This window comes from Notamacropus eugenii, chromosome 7 (assembly GCF_028372415.1).
Source record: "Notamacropus eugenii isolate mMacEug1 chromosome 7, mMacEug1.pri_v2, whole genome shotgun sequence".
Classification (NCBI taxonomy): domain Eukaryota; kingdom Metazoa; phylum Chordata; class Mammalia; order Diprotodontia; family Macropodidae; genus Notamacropus; species Notamacropus eugenii.
This window is the reverse complement of record NC_092878.1, coordinates 2,725,396-2,752,864: the sequence shown is the minus strand read 5'-3', so window position 1 is coordinate 2,752,864 and position 27,469 is coordinate 2,725,396. Positions and strand designations below refer to the sequence as shown.

General features: G+C 41.7%; 1 protein-coding gene across 1 annotated transcript in view; it reads right to left on the bottom strand.

The window, feature by feature from the left end:
* The window catches only part of HDC (histidine decarboxylase), a 29,018-nt gene extending 6,346 nt beyond the window's left edge, over window positions 1–22,672 (bottom strand). The window contains exons 1-10 of the mRNA XM_072622372.1: window positions 22,435–22,672; window positions 18,464–18,636; window positions 12,344–12,457; window positions 11,269–11,391; window positions 9,518–9,652; window positions 7,178–7,321; window positions 6,839–6,905; window positions 5,099–5,261; window positions 4,918–5,008; window positions 805–903 (exon numbers count right to left, since the gene is read on the bottom strand). Of these exons, the coding sequence (XP_072478473.1) occupies window positions 805–903; window positions 4,918–5,008; window positions 5,099–5,261; window positions 6,839–6,905; window positions 7,178–7,321; window positions 9,518–9,652; window positions 11,269–11,391; window positions 12,344–12,457; window positions 18,464–18,636; window positions 22,435–22,462 (1,137 nt within the window). The 5' untranslated portion in view covers window positions 22,463–22,672. The remainder of the gene's footprint in view (window positions 1–804; window positions 904–4,917; window positions 5,009–5,098; window positions 5,262–6,838; window positions 6,906–7,177; window positions 7,322–9,517; window positions 9,653–11,268; window positions 11,392–12,343; window positions 12,458–18,463; window positions 18,637–22,434) is intronic.
* Window positions 22,673–27,469: the final 4,797 nt, after the last annotated feature.

The window sequence follows — 27,469 nt, the reverse complement described above, 5'->3', positions numbered from 1 at the left end:
AGAGGCTCACTGTTGGAATATTGCCTATAGCAACTGATAAAGATTATCTCCTGAGACACAGAAAGGCGCATCTGCATCATGGCAGGATCATACTGGCATGGATGAAATCTTAGCTCTTTTAATACACTGAAGAACAAACAACATGAGAGGAAATCTGGTGTACTTAGGAGACTAGATCTGGAGTCAGGAATCCTCCCTCTGACACACACTACAAGACCCAGGACTCAACCTCTCTGGAACTCAATGAACATCCTGGGACTTTCTAAACCATAGGGAGTGGATCTGCACCAATGAAAGATCTACCTCTCTTTTTGCTTTCATTTGTATCTCCAGGGCTGAGCACAGTGTCTGGCACATAGTAAGAGCTTCATAAATGCTTACTGAGTTGACTTGGGAGTTCCCACACTAGGAGATCTCATGAAAAGTGATACAGAAATTTCCGTCCATGCCATAATGCTGGAATTTCTAAACTACAGAAAACAGCCTACATTTTACATTTTAATTTTGTCATTGTTTCCTTAATTTGAAAAAAAAACTTAATTATAAAATTGTTGGGGATATGGTTCATTTGAATACTGTGTTTCCAAACTAAAAGAGGGAGAGAGAAAGAAAAGAGGAGAGGAGAGAGGAGAAAAAGAGACAGAGAGAGGGCTACATTGAAAAAACACATCTCAGCAGTCTTCCGACACGCCTTCTGGTTCAGCTACTTTAGTTTTCCTGGTCAGGTTGACCTACAGTCAATTTCTGATTTATTTCCATGTTAGAAAGTAATGCAACATAGAGCATCATTTATGACCGACATACATGTCTGACGTGGGCTTGGAGATTCTTCACCCCAAAGGAACGGATCACAAACCAGAGTTTGATAGAACGAAATCGCCGGCTAAGAGGAATCTGCCAGTGCTGAAAAGAAAAGAACAAGCCCCCAGGTCAGAAACAAAGGCGGCCACACCCTGGCATCAGCTGCCTTCCTGGGGCATTCACTATCACCATGACACCGGAGGCTGCTGCCTCCAGGGAGGAGGAGGAGGCTTAGCCATCCACAAAATGAACCCAAACAACCTCTCCCAGAGCACTGTGGGACTGAATCCCTCATGGCCAGTGCAAGTTGGGCCCTAGGAGCCAGGTGGAGACAGTCACTGAGACTTCTCTGAATGTCATTTTAAGGCCCCGTCCTGTTATTTTCTAAGAGCCTCTGGATTGGTGGGGCTTTGGGGGCTTTCATTCACCTCTCAGAGTCCCTCAAAGTCCCTAAGGGAATGAAGCTCAAAAGCCATAGTCTAATATTTTCTTATGTAAGATGATATATGTGGGGGAAAATATGTTGAAAAGTACAAAGTATTATACAAATACAAGATGAAATTGGGCTACATTAAATGGGGCAGCTGGGTGGCACAGTGGCTAGAGCACTGTGCCTTCCTGAGTTCAAATCTGGCCTCAGACACTTCCTAGCTGTGTGACCTGGGCACTTCACTCTGTTTGCCTCAGTTTCCTCATCTGTAAAATGAGCTTGAGAAGGGAATGATAAACCACTCCAGGGTCTTTGCCAAGAAAACCTCAAATGCGGCCACAAAGAGTCAAACGTGACTAAAAAAAGGCCGAATACAAAACAACAAACTTGAGATTGGACCTGTTGTTTAACTGATACCGGGAACTTCCAGATGAGGAAACCCTCTACCAAGGCAGAAGGGCACCTTCTCTGCGATTTACCACCTCAGAGAGCTGCCTGGGGACTGAGATGAAGTAACTTGCTCAGAGGCACTAGCGTATAATGGAAGCAATACCTGAACCCAGCTCCTCCTGACTCTGAGGCCATCCGTTGTGCCATGCTGCCTCCAAGATCAAATAATGATATTTAAATCTCTGTGTCTGGGCTTGTCATCAAAGAACTCTGCTCCTCAAGAACAGGAATAGTGTCATTTCTTTGCAATCCCTAGCACCTAGCACATTGCTTGGCACACAACAGGCGCTTAACAAATGCTGACTGGGCAGCTAGATGGCAGTGGCCTGGAGTCAGGAAAATCTGAGTTCAAATTCAGTCTTAGACACTTACTAGCTGTGTGACCCTGGGCAAGTCATTTAACTTTATCTGCCTCAGTTTCCTCATCTGTAAAATGATCTAGAGAAGACAATGGCAAACCACTCCAGTATCTTTGCCAAGAAAACCCCATAGATTCACAAAGAGTCTGATGTGACTAGATAACAAATGCTGACTGACGGATTACTCAACCCATTCCCCACAATGATTTTCCCTTTGGTCTCTCTTTGAAGTTAACTTTTCTTAAGGCTTCCAGATCCTTAGGACTTTAGCCTTCTGTGCTTTAGTTTGTCTTAGAGTTTACTAATAACACAGCAAACTGTCCTTACGATGGCCAAAATCAACATAGCTGAAAGTTCAAGGGTAGTCCCTCTAACCTAACAGGTCATTTAACAGGGAAGATACAGCAAACCAAATGGGTCAAAGGCCTCGAAAACATTTGCAGATCCTTTGATAAGTAACAAAGCAGCTATAGCTGGATCAATGGTTCCCAGGAAGCACCCTCCAACTAGCATCCATCTGTCCCTCATCTGATCCCCATTGCTTCCAAGAAAATATTTGTATTGTCAAATAGCAGTGGAAGTCTGCAAATATAATTACCCAATCCTATCCCAGTTTTCTCACCTTTGTCCCTGGCTCCTTATTTCCTAACAGGCAAGTGGTTATGACATCTCTGCTTTGATTTAGAATGCGCTTATCAAGGGCAGTCAATATTGGGGTTCTAAGGAAAATTCAGACACCATAAATTCTCTATCCAGGGGCAAGCCAGTAGAGGGAGACAGAGAACGAGACTAATCCAAAAGGCTAGCCTTTTCTAACAAGTAAAATTGATTCTTAAATCTCGTTTGTACAGGGATGAAGCGAACATTCCAATTTCCAAATGGGTACAGTTTGCTGTGCTGCTTTAATTTAACAGCCATAGAGATATAAAGGATGTTGACTTTGCTTTCTTCACAATAGGCTCTGCTCCAAGAGCATCCGAACTGTAACTAGGGCAAATTGAGTGGAGCTTTTTCCCAGGACATTAAAATAAACATTTATTTTTAAAGATTCTGCAACTTGCAAGTGTGTTAGTTGTATACTGAGATATCATCTTTGATCTTTCAGTAGCATGGAAACTAATAAAGCTAGCACCTAATTTGAGAGGACCCCATGGGTAGTTTAACTGGCATAGGGAATTTCCAATGAAAAAACTCCCTCTGTCAATGCATATTGGTACCTACTCTGCATTGCAGTCTTAGAAAATTGCCTGGTCTGCTCAGGTTCACATAATCAATACATGTCTGAGCCCAGGTCCTCCTGACTCCAAGGCAGAATTTATCCAGTGTTACATGCTGGATAACAAGAAAAATTACTTAAAATAGGAAGCTACTAAATGGTGACTTCCTCCCCTCAGCCCCTGACCTGACCCTACACTGCTCTCCTAGAGGTGACAATCTTCCTCATACCAACCTGGTGAAGTTGTAGGGTGGGATGTATAACTTTAAAAAGGGCAGCTAGGGGCTTTATAAAAGGCACTGACATGGAGAAATGGACTTCCCCTACTCCCTCCTCTGTGGTAATCTAGAACATGGTACAAGGGAAAAGATAATTGAGTTGGACACAGAGAACCTAAGTTCAAATTCTATCTACACAACTTACTACTTTGATTAAGTTACTAATGTTCTATGTTCCTGAGTCTTCTCACCTATTAAATGATGAGACTGGACTCAATAACCTCTAAGTTCCCTTGCCCATATAACCATTTTTGCTTCTGGTTTAAAAAAAATTCTAGTTGTAGTTCTGCCTGGGGTATCTCCCAACAGAGAAGCAGGGACACTGGCCTCTGTTTTCCTTCCATGAGTCAGGGTCCTGAACTTCCTCTCCTGCTCAGCTGAATTTATTTTTTACATTATTCTGATACCATAAACTATAAAACTACTCAGAGAGCAGGTACAGTGCTGTTTACCCTAAGTGTCATTTCAAGCTGACTGTCCTTGGCACCAACATTGCTAGTTAGAACTCTGACCAGCATGACAAATTTGTTGTTTTTAACCTGAAATTAGCCCATGCTGATTCAACAGGATGGTTCTACAAACAAATCTTGGAGCCTGGAGCATGGATGAACAGATGGTTTTACCAAGGCTATTCCAGGTCTAGCTCTTCTTTGGTTTGAGTTGTTATGGGGTTTTCTATACCCCTTGTGAAACACAAGCACTCTTACACCAAAGGTCACTGGCCTGTGACACTCTTTTATGGGTACAAATCATCCCCCAAAGGCTTAGCTATGGTGCCTGCAATTCATTACTGCCATAGTGCCATAGTCCCATGGTGAGTAATGGGGTTTTTTTGATGTCAGAATACTCAGCATCAATCTTAGGGTGATAAGATACACTCTGTGGTCCCAGGGAAGCAAACTCATTGGACCATTGACATAAAGATGCAACTCTGAGCCTGTCCATATTGATCTACTTCAGTTCAACCATCTGAGTTTAAAAAGGAGCTCAGGACATTAATGAAAGCACCTATGGTAAAAGGTAAAGAAAACAGCTGTATTTTGCCCTGATCTGGGAATAGGAGCTTCATCCTAGAAGGAAGCCTGAGTGCCCACTTTCATTAACTCACTAGAGCAGAGGGTGATAGAATCATAGATTTAGAGTTGTTAGTTGTGGGATTGAAGGCAAGTATAACCTAATATTTTAAAATAAATACACAAATTATATGTAAGAAGGAGCACGTTGAAAATACTCCCAATTTGCCAGTTCAGTGTGGGCAAGTGTATGTTACTGAGTGAACGAATGTCTAGAAACACAATCCACATGCAGGGTCTAAGTTCCCTCATGGAGAAAATGACAGTTGAACTAGATCTCTGAGGTTGCTTGTGGCTCTAGAATTCTTACCATAAAGTCCGTGGCTGCTCCAGAGTTGGCGTGCCTGAGGTAGACGGGATTCACACTGAAGGTCTGCTGCAACTTGTACTTGTCTTTGACCCTGTAGGTAGTAAAAATGGCCATTGCTGGCTGAGGCCTCTTCAGAGGCAAATAATGATGCTGCCTACGGGGCTTGGCAAGCTGCACTCACCAGAAACCAGTACAGTCAAAGTGAACCATCATCCACTTGGAAGGATTGAAAGTGAACGAATCTGCGTACTCAACACCCTTCAAAAACACTCGGAATTCAGGGCAGAGGAAAGCAGTTCCTGCATATGCAGCGTCAACATGGAGCCATAGGCCCTCACTAGCACCTGTTGAAGCAAAAACTTATGTGACTCCAAAAATTCTTGAAATAAGTTATCATGGGTAATTATGGGTAATGCTACTATCAATATGATCTGTTTCTAACTTCAGCTCAACCATCTGAATTAAAAGGGAGCACACAGCGCAGGGCTCAGGACAAGACAGTAATGAAATTACCTATGGAGAGAGATTAAAAAAATGGCAATTTTTTGCTCTGAGCTTGGAATAGGAGCATCATCCTAGAAAGAAGCCTGAGTGCCTAGTGTCTTCAGTTCACTGGGGCAGAGGGAGACAGGGTCATAGATTTCGATTTGGGATCTTGGAAGTCATCAGAGTCCTGGTTTCACAGAGGAGTTTAAGGATTTCTCTCTTCTGAGGTTTGGACTTGGCTGAAATTTGATCATGGTCCAAAGTGGAAAGTGGAGCCCAACATATGTGTTGACTAAGACATTTTCAATTTGGGTCTGAAGCCAGAAAAATAAAGAGAAGGGTGGCAGTAGGGTAGAGGAGACATGATGCCCTCCTTTTTCTTCTTTCAAGAAGAACTTGAAATCATCCCTGCTTGAATCCCAGGGAGAAGACAGCCTACTTCCTTACTTCTTCATTTGAAATAACCCATAAACCATCTCACTGGGGAAAGACACCTTTAAGCATGGTCAGGGAGCCTCCTGGCCTGGGTTAGGACCTCCCTGGCAATGCCTACCCAACTCAAACCATTGTTGGTAGGAAAGTGCTTTAAAATATCATGTCAATATGATTTTTATTATTGCGATGATCTGTTCCTCCATTCCAGGGAGCAGAGGGTTAACACATCGAGTGGACCCTAACTTAAAGCACAGGAGAAATGTTAGTTAGCCTTCTCTCAGACAATCAAATTCTGAAGTCCAAACAGTGACATTTGGAGTTCCTCTCACTTTGCTCCTTTCCGTTCTCCCTTCCACCTCTACCTTCCTCTCGAATTGGCTTCAAATGAAGATTTATTCACTGGAGGCCCCATATACCTTAACCACTGGGGTTGGGCTCACTCAGGTGGAGGCACAGAAGTCCCTGAGAAGGGAACAAGGTAGGACAAAGCTAAAATTTCGTTCCTTTCAGCAATATTCACTGAGAGAACAACAATACTGGCTAGTTTAGCTACCCTCTGTGATCCTTCTGCCCCATGTTAAACAGGTCTTGGCTGGTCAAGGACAGGGAGGAGTAAAGCAGTTCCGCACTGACTATATTTCAGAGGGCTGTAATTTTGTTGGTGTGTGTAACTCCCCTCACGAGTTGAGACCACAACCCCTCCAGACTTAAATCCATAGTCTTGGTGAATTGCTATAACTCCTCTCCTCCCCACCCCCACCCCATTCAAAATAAATAAATACCAGTAATGTCTCTCTGAATTTAAGTAAGCTGGGCCTTGGACAACATCCATACAATGTGTCACCAGGGCCATACTCAAAGTCTTCCCAGCTTGGTAAGATCTTTTAGATCTAGTACTCCGCTAGCACAGCCTCAAGGAATCCAAGGTGACCTCCAACTGGTTAACAAATGTAGAAAATCATTGGATAAATTGTCTTAGCCAGACAGGACATATACTTACAAATAGGCCCCAGCTCTGCCAAGCAGTCAAATGCACAGACACCAGTGGTCCCTAAGGTAGCACACACCTGAAAAGAAAACAAAGTTAGGTTACCGGGGTAGGGGAGCTCAACGTATGAATCTGATTTTTTTAAAATGAAGCTCTACCCACAAATATTAATCTACCGGCTACTCTAGCATCACCCATGAGACTCAAATATCATTTCCATTCCTTTTTTTAGCAAATCACCTACGTTCTCTCAACCAAAGCCCCTTCCCCACATTCATTTCCTTTCATTCAAAATCAATCAAAGTATTTCCCTTTCATTCTCACGAAGTACATCCATTCGTTCCCACTTACAAAAATCGGCACCAGGCCCCGTTTTCTATCCTCTTTAATAGCTTTCTCAAGAGTTTCACCACGGAGAGAGAAATTTTTATCCACGGGTAGGAATTTCATCTTCACAAGCGAAATCAGACCAGCCTTTTCAACTGAGGAATGGGCCTAAACAGAGGGGGAATAACACGAACTCCTGAAACTTGGCATTTACGTAAGATCACAGATTTAGAGTTGGAGGGGACCTTAGAGCCCATTTCATCCAAACCCCACCACACCCCATTTTGTAAATGAGGAAACAGAGAGTCCAGGAAGGTTAAATGACCTGTCTGAGGTCACACAGCTATAAAGCTGCAGATGAAGGATTTGAATGACTCCATAGCCACTCCTTTCCACTGGACTACTTTACATGTTGTATGTACTTTCTTTACATATTTATATATTCAACATATTTGGTTATATGTAAAGTGGCTCCATGGATTTCTGCAAAGGACTTTACATACTTTAGCTCATGTGAGCGTCACATCACACACTCCGAGGTAACTTTCAACTACTATTATACCCACTTTATAAACAAGGAAATGGGCTGAGAGAGTTTAAGGTCTTACAAGCATTAAGTGGATTTGAACCAACTCTAAATTAGGGACTTTCCTGGGACCAGCTCACAGCAGAGTTGTACAATAACACATACACGTAGTCCTTTAAGGTTTGCCAAACACTTCACATATGTTAACTCACTTGATCCTCACAGCAACTCTGTAAGGTAGGTGCTATTATCCCCATTTTACAGGTGAGGAAATTGAGACACAAGGAGGTCAAGTGACTAGTACAGAGTCACACTAAGAAACGTCTGAGGCAGGTTTTAAAGGGAATTAAATGCCAGTTCAGAACACAGAATCTTGGGAATGTCAAATATTGGCTTAAAAATTCATCTGGAGCCAGAATGATAACTTGGAATTTCTGTGCCTGGGACAAATTCAGTTGAGTACAGGATGAGTGATGAAGGGTGGAGTAGGGCAGAGGAAGAGAGGAGGAACAGGAATTGGCAAATTCTACGTATAAGCAAACCAGGAGACAAGAAAGGCCAACATCTGAGAGTCTAGTCTTCATCCTCCATGGAGGTTTTTCATAGAAAGGGTATGACAAGGACTCTAGAGCAAAGACAACCAGCTATGGCCCAATCCAAATCTTGCTGGTTGTTTTAATACATATTTTAAAATGTAAAAACCATTCTCAGCTCACAACAAAAACAGACAACTGACCAGAATTGACCCTCAGACCATAGTTTGCTGACCCCTGCCCTAAAAGTCTCGGTGTAAGTCAAGAGAAGACCATGAGGCAAAGTATAAAGATGACAGTCATGGTGGGAAGGAAGGATCCATTCTCTCCTCCAGATGTGGGCTCCCAAAAGCAAAGCCAACAATGCCATTGGGGCCTATACCCCAATGATGTCAGAAAAAGAAGGAAAAGATTCATATTCAAGATATATATAAGAACATTTTCTGTTGTAGCAAAGAACTAGAAACTAAGGGTGTGCCCATCTACTGGGGAATGGCTGAGCAAATATAGAATATGAATAAAATAGAATATTACTGTGTCATATGACAAAAAGTGACCAATGACAGTGTGACAGATTCAGAGAAACCAGGGAAGATTTATATGAATTATAGGGAGTGAAATAAGCAGAACCAGAATCATTTATTACAAAGACTACAACACTGTGAAGGAAAACAACTCTGTAAGGCCCACAACCCTTGATCAGTACAATGACCAACTAAGGCTCCACAAGACTCGTTTTGTATGGGGTTTTTTTTTGCTTATTTGTTTTTGGGGCAACTGAGATTAAGTGACTTGCCTAGCAACTGCTGAGGAAGACTGACTTTAAATCAGACAGATGATGGATGGGAGGTGCAGAATTAGACATCCATCTTCAGACATGACCAGCACGTGCATTTATTTTGCTTGACTGTAGGCATTTGTTTTGAGGGAAGGCTTTTCTTTTCATTTTTTTTGTCAGGGGAAAAGGATTACGGAGGAAAGAAGAGGGGAGTGACAGTGATTAAAGAAAAACTTAATAAACATTTTTAAAATACAGAGAAGAAAGAGGAAAATTCAGAAGTGGATAAAGACAAGCAAGGCAACGTTAGTGCTACCAGGTTAAATTTAATATATACTTTTTTAAAAAGCTGAATCTAATGGATACAAAGTTTCATGTACAATCCTCATTCCTTGGTATTCTTTTGTATATCAAAATATCTGTGTTTGTGGATATTTGTCACATTCATAATAGTCAAAAAGAAAAGTTATTTTTCCAAGTCCCATTCACTTCATGCTAGTTACCTCTCTCAGTATAAGAGCTCTCACCTGGTCTGAGGCGTAAGCAACAAGCCGAGAGTTCAGGGCAGATTCGTCCACATCTGGCTCAGACACTTTCATGTCCAGGATTTTGTTTTTTCTGGCTGCTAGCAAAGCTACCAAGGTGGATTCGCTGACCGTACTCTGTGAAGGAAGATAGGTCATCGCTGGCAGTCCCTTTTTTCCTCCCCTTCCAAATATTTCAGAATTTTTTTTAGTTTGTTGTTTTCTACAACTATCCCCAAGAAAGAGCACAGTCTCTGCCTCAGGCAGTTCCTCATTTCCTCACATCATTCTCCAATCTCGGTCATTTTTTCCTATTTGTCCCACATCCACAGGATACCAAGAACATGCTGAACCTGGATATCCCTCTTACTAATTTGCTAAATACACAAAGGAAAAATCGCAATGCCAAAGGGATCGTTTTGAAAGGCGTAGAAGATGAGAGGAGAACAACCGTGCCCTGGAAAGTAATGATTAAGTTTCCAGTGGCAGGGGGAGAGGGCAGCAAAGGGGTAGAGGGAGAACAAGAGGCGCGAAGAAGCACATGGAAACATATGAAAAATAAAAAAGACACAGCATAGAGCTGCAAGGGAAGCAGGAAAGTCCTTCACCCCAGCTCAGCTAATGACCTGTCTCATGATTCACTCCCCCTCTCAAGGGCTCCATCTCTCCATCTGTAAAATGGATATCTTCTCTCCTTCTCAGGTCAAAGCATATGTTAGCTAATCAGGAAGGATTAAACTATGCAAAGAAGTGAATTCCCATACTAAGGGAACATCTCCTTACATTTCATTCTCAGTTCTCATATATTTCCTCATTCAATGTTCATTTTCAGAGCTGTTTCTTAAAGTCCTCAAGTGAACGCTCTGCGTTGCCTCATGTCCCACAAAACATGTAGGCATTCAGACTTGGGGAGGACAACAGGGCCAGATTCGGATTCTCTCCAGCTGAACTGTGTCAAAACACTGATTTTTATCCTGGTGTCTTAAAAGGGTTGTTGTATCTCTGGATACTTCCCACATCAGCAGTTTAATACCCAGGCTCTAGCTCCATTATTTTTTAGTAAATTTTAGAACAAACTGAACCATTTAAGCAACTTTGGCTCAGTGGATCTTAGGAGATAGCAACACAGGCAAAGAACAGAAAGGCTACAAGCTTCTCTTGCTCCTTTCTCGCTTCTCTCCAGCTTTCTAGAAGCTGTGAATTCAGTTTTCTAAGTCACTTAATCTGCCATCTTCCCTTATCCAGTCTCACCATATGGGCAGGAAGGGGTTTGTGTCTGTGTGTGGTTTGGGGGAGGTGAGGAAGGGAAATAGAGGAAGTGAGGTTCATAAACTAAAAAGTCTAGATTGGAATGATTGTAGTAATAGGATGATTTATGGATTTTCTTTTAAGGAAAGAAGATAGGGAAAAGAAAAGGAGACAGGGATAAAGGAGAGGGCAGGAAAGCAACAAGAAGAGAGAAGAGGGGGAAGGAGAAATATGAAAGAGAAAAGGGTAGGATGAAAGGAAAAGAAAAGGAAAGGATGAAAGGGAAAGAGGATGAAGGGGAAAGGAGAAGGAAAAAAGGGGGATATAGGAAGAGGAAGAAGGAAAGGGAAAGAAGTTAGGAAAAGGAAAATAAAAAAGGACATATTATAGTGAGGGGGGCAGACGGGACATTGTTGTAGACAGCTAGGAAGGCAGATTCATCATTCTTTTCCTAAATCAGCATTTTTCAAATCCCAGATACAAAAGCACAGCATCGTCTTTGGCACCTGTAAGACACCTCCTCCCTGGCTACTTGGGTGGTGGTGTAAGAAGTGTTCAGGGAGGCCCAACATTTTCGCCAGCCAATCCATGACATTCATCTCGAGCTCAGTGCAGGCTGGGCTGGAGGCCTGAAAGAAAAAAGAAAAGTCAGAACTTCTATCCAACCTGCAAGGAATATTCCCACCCACCCATCCCTATCCCTTGAAACAAGCTGCAACTCTGCATAACCCCTAATCAAACTCCCCTCCTTTACCAGTGGGAAGCTGAGATCTCTGTGAGTAAGAGATGGGTAAGTGACAGGTCAGCCCCCAGGCTTTCTCCCACCTTCCACCCTTCTGCTCTCAGGCATGCAAAGGGAAAGGGAGAAGGGAGCTTCCTGGCAACTGATTATCTCTTGGTTAGAAGACAGCTAATTGCTTAGCCATGCTAGCCAGGGGTCACCAATTCCATCTGGCCTGCCTACAGAGAATATGCCTGAGGATGATTTAGATAAACATGCACTTTCCCAGCCAATCCCATAACAGCAGAACTGCAGAGTAGTGGGTATGTGTAACCAAAGCTTAAAGCTTGAAACTTTTAGGATGTAAAATAAAGTATCAATATATTCAGGAGGTAGAAAAATATGTTATTACTCATCTTACAGAAGGGGTTCTGAACCCTTTTTAAAATTATGAACCCCTTCTTCTAAAATGCATAAAATAAAATACATAGGATTACAAGGCAAAGCAATTATATTTAAAATAAAGCTGTCATTTTTCTCCCATCCATATAACTCCTTGAAATTTATCCACAGACTGTGGACCTCCGGGTTAAGAACCCTTGTAAGAAAGATAATATAGATAAGTTCAAGGGATATCAGGACACATTTTGGTATGATGACAAGTGACAAGTTGGGGGTGGTAGAATGACGATGCTTCTCCATAGCAGAAAGGATTACAATGCTCTCTCATAAGACATTCTTTGTGGCCATCGTCAGAGAAAGGAAACAGGAAAATCGGCCACTAGTCTGATGGAACAGCCATGATTCCTGTTCATGTTCCCCCTTCTAATACCAGCTTTCTCCCTGCTTCTGCTACTTACCCAGGTGAATCCTAAGCAGTTAATAGCATCTGCTAACATGTCTCCTAACAAAGACGGCCAGGAGGTCAGAGCTGGGAAGTAGGCATGCATATGGGGACTCTGCCAGTGGACCACCTGGGAGAGAACATGCAAAGGATGTCAGAGGAGCACTGCAGTCCAGGTTTCTTCCACAGTACAGTGCAAGGACTGGATAGGGACTCTGTTAACTCTTCCTAAGCAAAATCCAAAGAGCATTTTTCCTCCATCAATTCCAAAGTCATCTGAAACCTTTCATGTCCCCGAAAAGTCTCTGGTAAAACAGAAACAATCCTGTCCAGTCCAACCCAGAGAGAGACAGATATATGTGTGTATACATGAGAGGCAGCTTGGCATAACAGATGCGTCTTGAAGTCAGAGAGGCCTGGGAAACTTATACAAGCTGTGTGACCACGGGCAAATCAATTAACCTCTCTGAACCTTAGGAAATTCTCTAAGTTACAGACAGGTTAAAGTCTACTACTGATGTGGAGTTTCCACACCAAAGAAATTATTAATTATGTACATAACATAACAGCCTAGTTGCAATCCTTTTGCTTTACATTAGTAAGGTATATTTCTTGTGAACTGTGCCTTATTATACATCTCCCTACCTCATTATGGTATGTTTTAGAACCTCTGGATAAAATAGAAATTCCTCTCATTAACCTTCAAAGCTATTCACAACCTGGCCCATTTCTACCTTTCCAGTCTTTTGTATACATTATACTTCTCCATACATTCTATGATCTAGACATATATTGTTCCAGCCATAATATACCCCATGTCACCATACTACTAGTTGCACTAGTTTGCACTGCTAGTGGATACTCATGCCTAGAATGCACGCCCCCCCTCCACCTCCACTGGTGGAAAACCCTGGTTTTCTATAAGAATCGGTTCAAGTTTCACCTTTTACATAAAGTTTTCCTTATCACTACCACCACCATCCCCAGTTGCTAGTGTCCTTCCTCCCAAAACTGCCTTGTATTTATTTGTGTATATGCTGAATCCTCTGATAAAATGTAAACTCCTTGGGGACAAGAACCGTTACATTTTTCTCCAAACGCTCAGCACAGTGCCTGGCACACAGTAGGCATTTATTAAATGCTCATGGATTGACTGGCTGGTTGTAGCAGCACCATGGGGATGTGAAACAAATGGAAAGGGCATTAAGCAGACACACAGATGCCTTTGGGATTCCTGCATGTAATTCTCTGTGAATGACCCACAGGCACAGTGGTGTTACATTTGACATTTATATGGGGTTTTAGCTGCCCTGTGTCTTAAACTGTACAAATATAATTATTCCCATTTTTCAGAGAAGTTAAGCCGCTCACCAAACCTCACAATGAGAATGTGGTAGAGCCAATACGAAAAACAAAATCTTCTCATTCCAAGTTTGGTATCCTTTCTACTACACCATGAAAGGAGGAGTTGGACAAGACCAAAAAGGAATCATATGGCGGTTCTCTGTAATGTTTGTGTTTGCTTGTCTAGCTCCTTCACTCTCTCCAGTCTCCTCTTCCACTACTCCCCTCACCCTACCCGGATCTTCTGCTCCAGCCCAGTTTGATCTTGTCTGCAACCCTGACATTCTCACTCGTGCTGCTGTATCTTTGCTGGAGAGAGCCCCCAGATTTCTGCATCTACTTCTCTTCTACTCTCTCCTCTTCGTCTATCCAAAGTCAACTAATTTGTCAACAGCCAATTCAAATCCCTCCTCCTCAGTCCTTCTTTGATGATTCCAGTCTAGTCCCAACCACACTGACCTCCCTATCCCTTTCTAAACTCCTAGAGAACAATTTGTCTCTGTTGTCCCCTAAGCTCTAATAGCTTAAAACTAAACCAAGACTTTGGGAGCGTCCCAAATATCACAACATATATCCCGAACTTCCTAAAACACGGCTCCCTACACGCTTCCTTTCCTGTTGCCCCCAACAGTTAGCACTCTCTCCCTCTTAAAATTGCTTTGTACAGAGTTGGCATTTATTTACGTGCACGTTGTATTTGCCCTCCTTGAGGGCTCCTCCTCTTGTTTTCACTTTCTATTCCCAGGACACAGCCCCTGGTGGGCGCTTGATACAGTATTACTGAATGATAAACGTTTATTTAACTGAATCTCTTCTCTTTGCTAAATTAACCCTCAGTTTGTATAGCTACTTTTCTCTATAGGCCTTAAAATGATAATAATGGTAATAACTCACATTTATATATAGTGCTCATTATGTGCCTGGCACTGTGCTAGAGTCCAGTAAATAGTACAGTGCCTTGCACCCTGCAGTCAGGAAGACTCATTTTGAAACTTGCCTCAGAGATGTGCTCAGGGTCACACAGGTGGGACCAGAGGTGGGAATTTGACATCAGATCCTTTGACTCCATTGTCAGAAGTCCTCCTCCTATACCTCACACAGATCTTGTCTCCTTACTAGACCCTAAGCTCACTGAGAGAATGTATTTTATTACGCTTTATTCTCTACAGATGTCCATAACAGTGCAGTTCACATAGCAGGCATTTAATGAATTTTTGTTGGAGACAGGGATGGATGGATGGATGGATGGATGGATGGATGGATGGATAGATGATTCTAACCAAAGATATGCCTCTAAGAGTGCCAAGGAATCAAGGAACCATCGCCCTCAGATGGATTTTAAGAGGTTGGTTCAATCTTTACCATTCAAGGTTATGCCCTGTTCTTGAACAGTAACTGTTGACGGGTGCCCCCTCCCAACTGCTACCATCTACTGGCTATATCAAGACACATCTCACTAGATAAAGTATCTAATCCTGATGAGACTTTATCAGAAACAGACAGACACCTATTTCCTAAGATAAGCATCCTTGGCTCCGCCTGGCAACAACCACTGGGTTTCATTACATCAAATAAATCAGCTGTTTCCCCATCACTTTTTGACCGTTACTTTGCTTACTTCCTTTCTGGCAGGGAGGCAGGAGATGAAAGCTGCCAGATTACACTTAACGAGGGGGTCATCCTACAGAATGGAATCACGATCATTTCATCCAGAAAAAAGCTCCTTCTGATAAAGTTTCACTTGTGTTTTTTAAAAAATGGTATTTTGAAACTTGTTGGATGGTTTCAAAGCACTAGGATTATCAGAAGCTTCTTCCCTTCATTTCATTGCCATCACTCAGTTTTATTTTATAGGATTCCCTTTACTGCACTCTCTACTCTAGCCAGATGGACCACTAGCTGTTCCCAGTAAATACGCCATTTGTCACCACCCTCCTGTTGTATGGGCAGCCCCCCAAGTCTGAAAGGTACTCTTCCCCTCCAGCTGGACTTGAACTTAGCACCCTTCCCAGGACATCTCAGTTGCCACCCACTGATCTCCACTCCACCACCCACTTCAGCTATTAGCATTTGTAATTATTTTTATGCGCTTTGTATATTCCTTGTATTTACTTATCTGAGAACATATTCTCCTTCCCCATCCCACCCCAACCCCCACCACAGTAAAATGTAAACTCCCTGAGGGCAAGTACAATTTGTTAATAATCTCCAATGCCTTACTTTTGTAAATAAGGACTTTTACTAAAAGTAGGGACTTTTTGGGTCTCTATCTCTAGTACCCTTACACGCAGTAGGTGCTCTTTGTTTCTATGTTCAGCACCTTGAACATAATAGATTCTTTTTTTTTTTTTTTTTGCAGAAGGGAAGGCAAGGCAATTGGGGTTAAGTGACTTGCCCAAGGTCACACAGCTAGTAAATGTGTCAAGTATCTGAGGTCCTATTTGAATTCAAGTCCTCCTGACTCCAGGACCAGTGCTCTACTGACTGCGCCATCTAGCTGCCCCTAGATTCTTAATAAATGTTTAGGAAGTCGAATGGTTTTCCTGAGCCACATGGGATAATACTTGGATCCAAACATTCCATGTTGATAAAGCCATAGAGCCATAGAGTATTAGAGCTAGAAGAAATTTTGTTTTACAAATGAGGAAACCGAAACCCATTGGGCAGTGAAATAAAAAGTCAAGTTCACACAGTGAGTTACAAGTCTGCTGACTCCTAGTCCAATACACTTTCCACCACAGGAACTGGCCTCTATGCAGTTTAAGAAACGATCACACAACGAAGCTGAGGAACAGAAAGCGTAAGTGACTCACCCCTGGTAATACAGCAAGCGTCTGAGCAGAATTTAAACCCACATCTTAATGACTCCAAGACTAACACTACATGCTCCATATCACTGTGCCTCTCTCAAAAGAGAAAGCGCTTGAAAAGCACTTGCTTGCACACTGGTATAACACTCCATTTTTTGTTCTTGGAACATCCCAGTATCAGATGGTGACTTACTTGTGACTACTGAGATTAGTGCATTAGAACAGTGGTCTCCAAAGTGGGGCTAGGCTCCCTTGTGCAGTCTTAAGCCTGACCTCAAAAGTGTGTTATTAACCAATTGGAGAGGGGGAAGAGATATCTCAATCTACCTTCAGTACAACAGTCCTTGGACGTTGTCTCCAAACAATCACACCTATTCTTTTTACCCAACACTCCCCTAGTTTTCTCTTCCTCTCCTATAAGCTACCCACAACAGCTATGCTGGTGCCATTGGGAAAATTGTACATACACCTACCCACTGTTGTCAGATCACGTCCTTATGGGCTCTGCTTTGGAGATGATGACCAGTGAGTTAGATCCCTGCCTTCTCCCTATTTATTTTGGGTAGTACAGAGTAGGTCACGCAGATTGAGCAGGCGTGGATGGATTGCAGCTATTGTTACATTTTGATTCTCCCTAACCCTACCTCTTCCAAAACTTCTCTCTTACTATGAAGAATACCGCCATCCTTCTGGTTCATCTTCAGCTCCTAATTTTCACTCAGCCCATGTCTTCCTCAATTAGTTATCCCATTGCATCGGTCTGCCTCCCCATCCATCTCCCTCTCTCTGACACAGCCAGTTTCATCACCTCTCACCTGGACTATTGCAATAGATCTCCCTGCTTCTTCTCTTTCTCCATTCTAATCCTTGCTCCACTCAGATACCAAGTTTTTCTAAAGCACAGGTCTGATTATATCACTCAATAAAGTCTGAGGGCTCCAACGGATTCTGTAATCAAATATTTCATCTTGATATTCCTTTTTTAATCTGTATTTGGTTTTGTTTGTATTTGTTTTGTAATTACACAATTATATATTTAAATTTATTATTATATGTCATGTTTTTATAATAACATATAATACAACTTATGATTTATAAGTAAGTAAATATACACATATTGCAGATTTTGCTCAAAAATTTTTATTGAAAGGGATGTGAGATCAAGCAGTTTGGAGATCACTGTTTGAATGAAATAAAAAATCCAGGGTTTGCCACCCATAGGCCAGTTTGCTGCCCTCTATTCCACAGACACAGACTACATCCCTAACCCTGGTTCTATCACAAATATGTATTCTTTAAAAAAATAAATTAATATGGACTCTTGGACCCAAGGGAGATAGGCAAGAGAGTGTAAGATAGTGTGCTTCAGTAGGCAGTCTAACCCTGGACAAATTACTTTACTTCTTTGACCTTGGTTTCCTCACTTATAAAATGAGGGAATTGGACGAGATTAACTCCAAAGTCCTTCCAAATTCTAACATTTTCTTTTAGTATGTTGTAAAGTCTCTTCTTGCTTTGACATTCTGTGATTCTGTGGTAAAATAAAAGAACACTGACTGGATGGGGATTCAGATTCCAACTCTGTCACTTACTATCTGTGTGACTTTATGAAAACCACTTAACTTTTCATGGCCTCATTTCCCTCATCTACAAAATGAACAGTTTTCACTAGATAACCCCTGAGGCTCCTTCCTGCTCCAAAACTATGACTGAAGATGACAGAGATTATTAGCTGCCAATAATCTGTCCAGCTCAGTCCTGAAATCCAGTACCCTGAGTCACCCAGCTCAACAAGGCAAATGAAGCATGGATAGTCACTGTCAACACATCTGAAGTGCTGAAATTGTGTACACATTGTCCATCTTGAATTTCTAGAAAGTTCAAGTTTGGGATCACTCCACTCCAACCATCTGCTCCTACCTTAAAATCAGTACAACAAAATTGTCTGCCCCTTTCCCTTTGGCATTGTGTCCATTTCTTACCCCAGGCATAATGATTCTCTCAATGTCTCCAAAGATGGCATCCCAGCTGTCTGGCTCCACAGGGGCACTGTCAGGCAGCTGGCTTCTCATGTAACCTGGCTGCACATCAGGTGTAACCCGCCTCTCTCTCACAGTGCTCAGATATTGGAAAATGTAATCCACCATCTCCTTTCCTGAAAAGAGAGCAGAAGAGGGAGGCTACACTTGGTGACCTAAACAGTATTTTTTTATATCATCATCCAGGCCTCATCATACCTCTTTCTACCATCAAGAGCTTCATGGGGAGACACGCTAGAGAAGCAGACAAGAAAAAAAAAAGACGGAAGAGTGCTCCTAACCCCGTGGGACAGAAGATATCGCGTTTTTAGCTGACAATTTTTTCTTATTTTTTTATTATGGACTTTAGGCATACCAAATAAAATGGGCATTTCCACGTACTTAAATGGAACAGAAAGAACACTGTACATGAAAGTTTAGATCTCTACTCTATATGCTTGCTTTTCTTTTTAAGTACATAGTAAGTTTTACCTGTAACTTTCAATATCCATCCTACTTGCCTGCCATTCCTTTTAGCCAGCTCTTTACTCTAAATTTAAAAAAATGTTTCAATGATCCTCTTCTCTTTCTTCCTTTTTAAAAAGCTTATCCTTATTCCCCATTGGAAAATTGAAAAAGAAAAACAAATCTCATGTAACAAAAATGCAAAGCAAGGGTGAGTCAAAACAAACCCCTTCATTGGCAATGTCCAAAAATGTATGTCTTTTCTTTATTTTCGGATAGCAATGTGCTGAATTTTTTCAACAGTTCAGTCCACATGCCTTTCTCCCTTGAGGGAATATTTTCTGTGGGCCCAGTCACAAAGACCTTGCATTGATTCTGGACCACTTAAGAGAAAAAAAAATTCTGATGCAGAGTAAAGTAGAAACCATTTATACACTAAAAATTAAGAACCAGAAGAACAATTTACACAATAATAACTTGGCAAAGACAAACAATTATGTCTGATAAATGCAATGAATCCAGGACTGATGATGGCAAATGCTGCCCACCTTCTGACAGAGTCAGTGGATTAAAGATGTAGACTGAGACACACATTTTTGGACAGAGCCAATGTGGGGATTTGTTTTTCCTGACCAAATACATTTGTTGCAAGCATTTTGTTTTTCTTTTCTTTTTCCCTTAAAATTGAGAGAGTGGTATGGGAGGGAGAGGAAAAAAACTTGTTAGTTAAAAAAGAAAAAGAAAAATGCTTTAAAAGAAATACGAAAAAAAATAATCTCCCTCCTTCCCATTTCATAGAACCAACCACAAGCCATGTACTAACATAAAGTTTATACAGATTCAATTACAGAATACTTCTCAAAGAAACAAAGAATAATTTAAAATATGGAGCATATTCAGAGCTCATGACTGGTCTATGCAAATAAAATAAAAATGGCAATACTAGAATGTGATTAAGTTCATTTCTTCTCTGCTTTTATTGCCCTGAGGAGAAAGTTCAGAGTCCTGACTGCCATCTTTACCCAAAGTCATCTGAGAACAAATAACATGTAGAACAACAGCTGCACCAATTCCCACCCCCTCTCTCTCTCCCCCCTTCCTCTCTCTCTCTCTCTCTCTCTCTCTCTCTCTCTCTCTCTCTCTCTCTCTCTCTCTCTCTCCCCCTTCCTCTCTCTCTCTCTCTCCTCCCCCCCTCTCTCCCCCCTTCCTCTCTCTCCCTCTCTGTCTCTCTCTCCCCCTTCCTCTCTCTCTCTCTCTCTCTCTCTCTCTCTCTCCCCCCTTCCTCTCTCTCTCTCTCTCTCTCTCTCTCTCTCTCTCTCTCTCTCTCTCTCTCCCCCTTCCTCTCTCTCTCTCTCTCCTCCCCCCCTCTCTCCCCCCTTCCTCTCTCTCCCTCTCTGTCTCTCTCTCTCTCTTCTCTCTCTCTCTCTCCCTCTCTCTCTCTCTCTCCCCCTTCCTCTCTCTCTCTCTCTCTCTCTCTCTCCCCCCCCTCCCCCTTCCTCTCTCTCTCTCTCTCTCTGTCTCTCTCTCTCTCTCTCTCCCTCCCCCTTCCTCTCTCTCTCTCACACACACAGAGTTCTCTGACTACACTCCTCACTTTTGAAATTACAGTCATTTCTCTAAGTTCCCTGGAAGTAGATTTTAATTCTCTTATCTAAGAAGGGAAAAGAGTATATTTATTCAGCTTTCCAGAGGGTGGGGGGAAGAATTCCCCAAAGCTGAGTTTTCTGGGGCCCTGACAAATATTTCCTCTTTGCTCACCCTTATTTCTCCATGTCTGTTCCTAGTTTTCTACTTTCAAAAAGTTCTCACTGGTATAATGGTGTATATTATGCATATAATGTAATATTTAGTATAATGTCCATGAAAAATTCTCCTATGGTGGTCCTGGACAAAACTGTGAAACAGGCCAAGTTTATTCTTGGCACCTTCCCTACCTCCCCTTTCTATTTCCCTCAGTTCCTCTTAGAGGTACTCTTGCTGCCTGCCCCAGCCTCCTGAGAGCTCCCTCCCGTTCAGCACCACTTCCACAGGACTTCCCTTACTCTTTTGACATCTGAACGGATCCCCTTAGTCTCCCCTCATCTCCCATGGATTTTCTTCTCAGAACAAATGTCCACAGAGAGGCATGCTATGAGATAATTGTCTTTTTCTGAAAGAAACCTGTTAAAATGAGTTTAGACCAAGTTAGCATATTTCTATTCCTATGAGATATTTCAGCGGGGATTCCTTGGATCCAAAGGAATGACTCCCAAATAGTGGAATATCAGGCAATGAGGCAGATCAGTAAAGGAAAGGAGTGGGGTTGAGGCACTGGGGAAGGCTTTCTTAGAGCCCCATAAATTATGCAAGCCCTGAGGCAGTCATGCCATTCCTCTAGGAAGGCATCCTTAACCTGAGGCCCATTGAAGAGACAGACATAGACAGATGTGTGCATGCACATATACACACATGCATGTATACTGCACATACACTAATGTATATACATGTATATATACATATAGAATGCATACATACACATATATAACTATATTTCAATATAATTGTTTTCCTTTGAAATTTGAGGCATTTAAAAACATTATTCTGAGGAGTCCATAAGCTTCACCAGACTGCCAAAGGGTTCAATGACACAAGAAGGATGAAGAACTGGTCTTGGGGCAAGACTATACTTTGAGGAGAGAAGACAGTGAGATTGGCCCTGGGAATATACTTATATGTAGAATGAGAAGAAAGAGGAAATATTTTGTGTGGTTAAATATATATACATATATACACAAACTATATTCCCCCCATTTTTTGAGTATCTGGGATAAAATACAAATTCCTCTGCCTAGTATTCAAAGCTATTCACAACCTGGCCCATTTCTACCTTTCCAGTTCTTTGTACATATTATGCTCCATATATTCTACAATCTAGACATATGCTGCTCCAATTGTAATATACCCCACGTCTCCACTCAGGCCTTTGCACTAGCTTGTCCCCATGCCTAGAATGCACTTCTCCCTCACCTCCACCACTTGGAAACCCTGGTTTCCTTCAAGAATCAGTTAAGTCCCACCTTTTACAAGTTTTTTCTGACCACTACCACCACCAGCTGCCCTTCTTCCCAAGACTACCTTGTATTTATTTGTGTATATGTTGTCTCCCTGATAGAATGTAAACTCCTTCGGGTCAGGAACCATTACACTTTTTAGAATACTGAGCAAATAATTTTCTGTTTAGTTCATTTAGAATCTAAATCTTCCATTCTCTTTGGGAGCTGGAGAGCCAGTTATATTTGCCACAGTGAGGAGTATAGTGAAAGGAAAGAGAGAAAAAGAGAGAGTCCGATCCCACGTTACTTAGTCAAAAACAATACTGTACAACTGTAATTATACTTGCAAACTCCACTGCTGACCACTAGGAATCTGGGCTGCCCAGCAGATGACTCTAGGGGAAAGAGGCATACACAGTAATATACACAATCATTTACCTCTCTCTCGGTATTCCCTCAAGTCCATGATGTGTCCCTGAATCTTCAGTTTTGTCCCGATGTGCAGGGTCACTTGCAGGAGGCTCTGAGCAGGTGCAGTAGTACAGCTTCCTCAAGGGACTTTTCAGGTTTCTCATTCTCCAGGCAGCATTTATTCCTCCTTTATCTAAAGGACTCACGTCATAGGAGGCCACATCTCCTTCCCTCGGTATCAACCCCACCCCTCTGTCCCCTTCAAAATCTATTTGCGTGTCCTTCCAGACCTTTGATGCTTCTAGGTATATTTTTTTCCTTTCCAGTAATTTTTTCCTCTGACATTAAATAAACTCTTGCCCCACTCACCCCCCCTTCCCCATTCCACTCTCTTTTTGTAAGTAATGACCAGGATGCTGGCTTATCAAGATAAAAAGGAGTTTCTGAACTAACCAAATGATTAAAAACCAAATAGGGGCACAGTTTCCCAGTCAATGTGGGTGGACAGCCTCTCACATCATCCGGGCATGTGACTCTTATGGTCAACGGAATCTCAGTTGACAAAACATCATACAACCTTATCAATAGCCACCTGATCATTAATTTTATCACAAACTGGACCAGAAGAACATGTTGATTTCATTCATTCCATTACCCTCTTATTCTCAGCATGGAAATAGGCATCATATATTGGCACGATATATATCTGCTAACAAAGTTGTGATGGTAAAAGAACAACCTTTTCTCAAATTTACTCAAAGCTCAAACTGATTTTTGAAGTGTGGTATCTAGGAATGCTTTAGAAACCATTATACATATACATATATACATACATATTTTATATATATATGTTGTGCGTTTGAGAGTGATTTAGAAATTATAATAGCTTGAACACAAGTAAAAAAACCCAAAGTTTAGGAAAAATACACAAGATGGAACTCTTGGGTCCTCATCTCTGTTTGATATTGGAGGAGTAGCTGAGGCCTTTCCCCCAAACTGGCAACTTGTCTCAACTTTCCTATTGTCATCCAACAAATATTTTATGTACCAAGAATGAGCAAAGAACTGTTGGGCCCTAGAGAAGCAAGATACAATCCCTACCTTCCATTTTACAATCAAAGTGGAATGAACGGCCCCACCATTCTCCTAGTTACCCAGCTGCCTTACAACTTTCCATTCCTTTGTTGATTCTCTGTCCTTTATGCCTTACATCCAATTACCCAAATTCTTCCGATTCTTCCTTCCCCATGTCTCATTTGTCCCTTTCTTTCCAACCTTACCCTTGAATGTCTTCAGTAGCTGCCTATCCTCCTATTTCTCATCCACCCTACACACTATTAATTGAACAAATTTCTCAAGTTTTTACTGTGATTTTCCTTTTCCCAGCAGCATGCAGAGCTGTTGTGTTAAGTCAAACCTCACTCTGATGTTTTAGGATCTCTCTCAATTGGCCACCTCCCAACCCACCAATACCATCATCACCACATCCTTCTACGCTGCCTCTAGCGCTTCTTTATCACATCCTCCAAGCCAGCTAAAATAGTCTGCTTACTGTCCCCACTCTCATGATCTGATAAAATGGAGTAGAGTAGGATTTGTTTTCATGTTTTTCCCCTCTTGATGCAGTATCACAGTGGGAGTTCACACTGTGGGACTATACTGCTTCTTCTTAAGTCACTTCAGTAGTGTCTGTACTACTTTCCTATGCTCAATTTTTGTCAATTAGAAGACACTAACTCCTTCCCAAAATGCCCCAAAGCTCTTTTTTTCTTTTGCACTTATGTCTAACCAGTTTTTTCTCATTCTTTTTTTTTTTTTTACTGCATTTTGATCCTTACTTTTCCCCCTGTGAATATCACTGTTTTCTAGTTTTGCTGTTTTTCCCCATCTTATCAAGGTCACTTCCGACTTTGTATATATTTCCAGGGTATTTGCAATTCACCTAATTTAGTATCACCTCCATGTTCCATAAAAATGTTTTAAACTCCAGCAGGCCCCAGAATCAATCGTGAAAGATGAATCAATTGAATGCAATGAATATTTTTTAAGTAATTGCTGCATTCAGAGAACTGTGCTAGGTACGGACAAAGAACAGAACTTCAGACAAGATAATGTCCATAAGCTCATGCAGTTTACAGCCAAGTAGAGAAGTTTGACCATTTGATACTTTGATATAGGTGCTCTAATGGTACAAACCACACAAGCCTTTCTCCCTGTCCTTGCACAGATAACTAACAGCAGGTGAGCTCCTTCGAGTTTCTGATGTCTTCTTATCCTCAGTGCCTAACACAGTGGACACAGGATGCACTTAAAATTTTTTAATTATATTGTTAAGTGAATAAGGAAACTGTGAACAAAGTACTATGTTAATTCCTAGGTAGAAATGAAAAAAAAAAAGAGGAGGCTTCCTAGGAGAGCTGACATCTGAGTTGGATTCTAAAAGTTCTATGGAAATTAATGAGGTTGGGGTTGGGGGAAATAAACCACAGGGAGATGATGAGTAGACCATTGGACTGGAAAATAAAATGCATTGGGCTATAAAAAAGTAGAATGAGATAAGACTGGAAAGGCAGAGTGACATCACATTATGGAGAGCCTTGAACACCACACAAAGAAATCTTAACTTTATTTGGTTAGCATAGTAAAAAACAGCCATTGAAGGATGTTGAACAAAGAAGTGACATGTCCAGATCTGACTATGTGGCAGGGTTGTAAAAGCTAGACTGGAGCAGGGAGAGAGCAAAGGCAGGAGATCATTACGAAGCTATTTTAATAGTCCAAGTAAGTGACAAGAAGGGCCTGTGCTGGGTGTATGTATGTATATATGTGTGCATGTATATGTATGTATGTATGTATAGAGATATAGATATATATATGCACATGTATACATAATTTCTCCAGGCTAATAAAGAATCATTGTCAACCACTCTTTGGATTTTTACCTCAAATCAATTCATTCACATTAAGTCAAATAATCACTGAACTCCTAAATTAATAGGATTGTAGGATTTACAAGCAAGATCCTTTAAAGATCATATAGTCCAATTCTCACATTTTGTAGCTATGGAAAACTCTAAAAGTCAAAATCAAAGTTTCCTATTTTATCAAGGCAATCACTGAACCCTATCACACCTTTGCTCAGATCATGGCTACTTAATGGCCTTGGCCTGGAATTTAAAACATCTACAATCGAACTTCTCGTTACCATTCAAGGCCCATTTCATACCATTTCTCTTCATGGACTTCATGTTTTAGTTCTTCCCCCAAATAATCAGTCAGCAAACATTGCTACGTACCAAGCATTATGTTAAACACTAGGGAGACAAAGAAAAGCAAAAACGTTTTTCCCTGCCCTCAAGGAACTAACAACCTAATGGGGGAGAGAAGAGTGGATGGGAAGTCATCCCAGAGGACAAGTCACTGGGAGCTGAAGAACTAGAAAGACCTGCCAAAAAGGAGATGGGTTTGGAGTTGAATCCTGAAGGAAGCTGGCAAAGCTAAGAGGCAGACGTGAGGGGGCACAGGGTTCTAGGTAATGGGAGCCATAAAGGACAGAGGTGGAGCTTCACATACAGGCAGTAGGCCAGGGGAGTCAGATCACAGCATTTGTGGGAAGCCTGGGAAGAGAGAAGGGGTCAGCTTATAAAAGGCTTTAACTGCCTTTTTAACTGACTGCTAACTGGAGCTCACCGAGCAGTGGGGCGACACAGCCAGACCTGCATTTTAGAAAAATCACCTTGTTGGTTGAATGAAAGATGGATTGTAGCAGGGAGGCAAAGAGAGCAATTACCTGTTGCAAAAATTTAAGGGAATGGTGATAATGGTCTGTACTAAGGCGGTCGCTGTGTGCATGGAGAAAACAGGACATATATGAAAAATGTTGTAAAGGTAGAAACAAGATTTGACAACAGATTAGATTGTGGGGTGAGTTCAAGAGAGGTCAAGGCTGACAATGAGGTTGCATACCTGGATCACTGGGAGGATGGTGGTACCCTTGGCAGTAATAGGAAAATTGGGAAGAAGAAAGGGTTTAGAGGAGGGAGAGAAAATGAGTTCTTTAGACAAAATAAGTTTGAGATGCCCAAAAGGCAGTTGATGAAATGAGAGCTCAGGAGATGTACTAGGGCTAGATATACACATCTAAGACTCACTTCTTGCCTCTTTCTACCACCTCCCCTTAAAGTCTCAGGTCAATCCAAGAATCCATCCCACAGAGCTAGGAGACTGAAAGACTTGTCACCACCAGAAGCCCCTTCCTCCTTCACTACTCCTCACTTCTCTAGCTGCTTAACTTCCACAGGGATTAAATGAGATTTAAGCCAACAACTCTATACCTTCCAATGTGATGGAGAATCATCATCTGTCTACAGTCTTATAAGCTTTCCTATATACCCGGCTTCTATGTTCTGCAGTCCCCTAGCACTGTCACATGATCCACTGATGTCACATAAAGGTTTCTGAACTTCGTCATCCATGTTACAGCTACATTCTTGGACCCTTGGGTTTTGCCATCTTGCCTTTTTGTCTTGTATCCCCAGTACAAGCACAGTATTCAGCACATGGTAAATATTCAAATTTTTTTTATTCATTCATCTGAATAAAGATAACAGTTGAACACAGGTAGCTAATGAGTCACCAAGTAAGAGTATAAAGGAAGAAAACCAGAGAGCCCAGGACATCTCCTTGGGGGGGAGGGGCGGTACCCATACTTAATCTAGATGAAGGCCCATCATGGGATACTGAGAAGGTGCAATTAGACAGGCACGGGGAGAATCAGGAGAGAGCAGAGTTACAAAAACCTAAACAGAAGAAAGTACCCAGAGAGTAATGATGTCAAAGAATGAAGAGGGCTCAAACATACGAAAACTGAGAAAGGCCATTAATTTTTTTAAGGAAGAGTTCATTGATGAGGGAGGAGCCAAGACATCTACTCCTGGTAGAGTACCAGGAAGATGCTAGAAAACACAGGTTGATGCACAGAGGTCTTTAGACACTTGGGGCCAGGATCTACCTGGAAACAGTTGCATGGATCATTCAGTACTGGAATAAAAAGGGTCAAGAC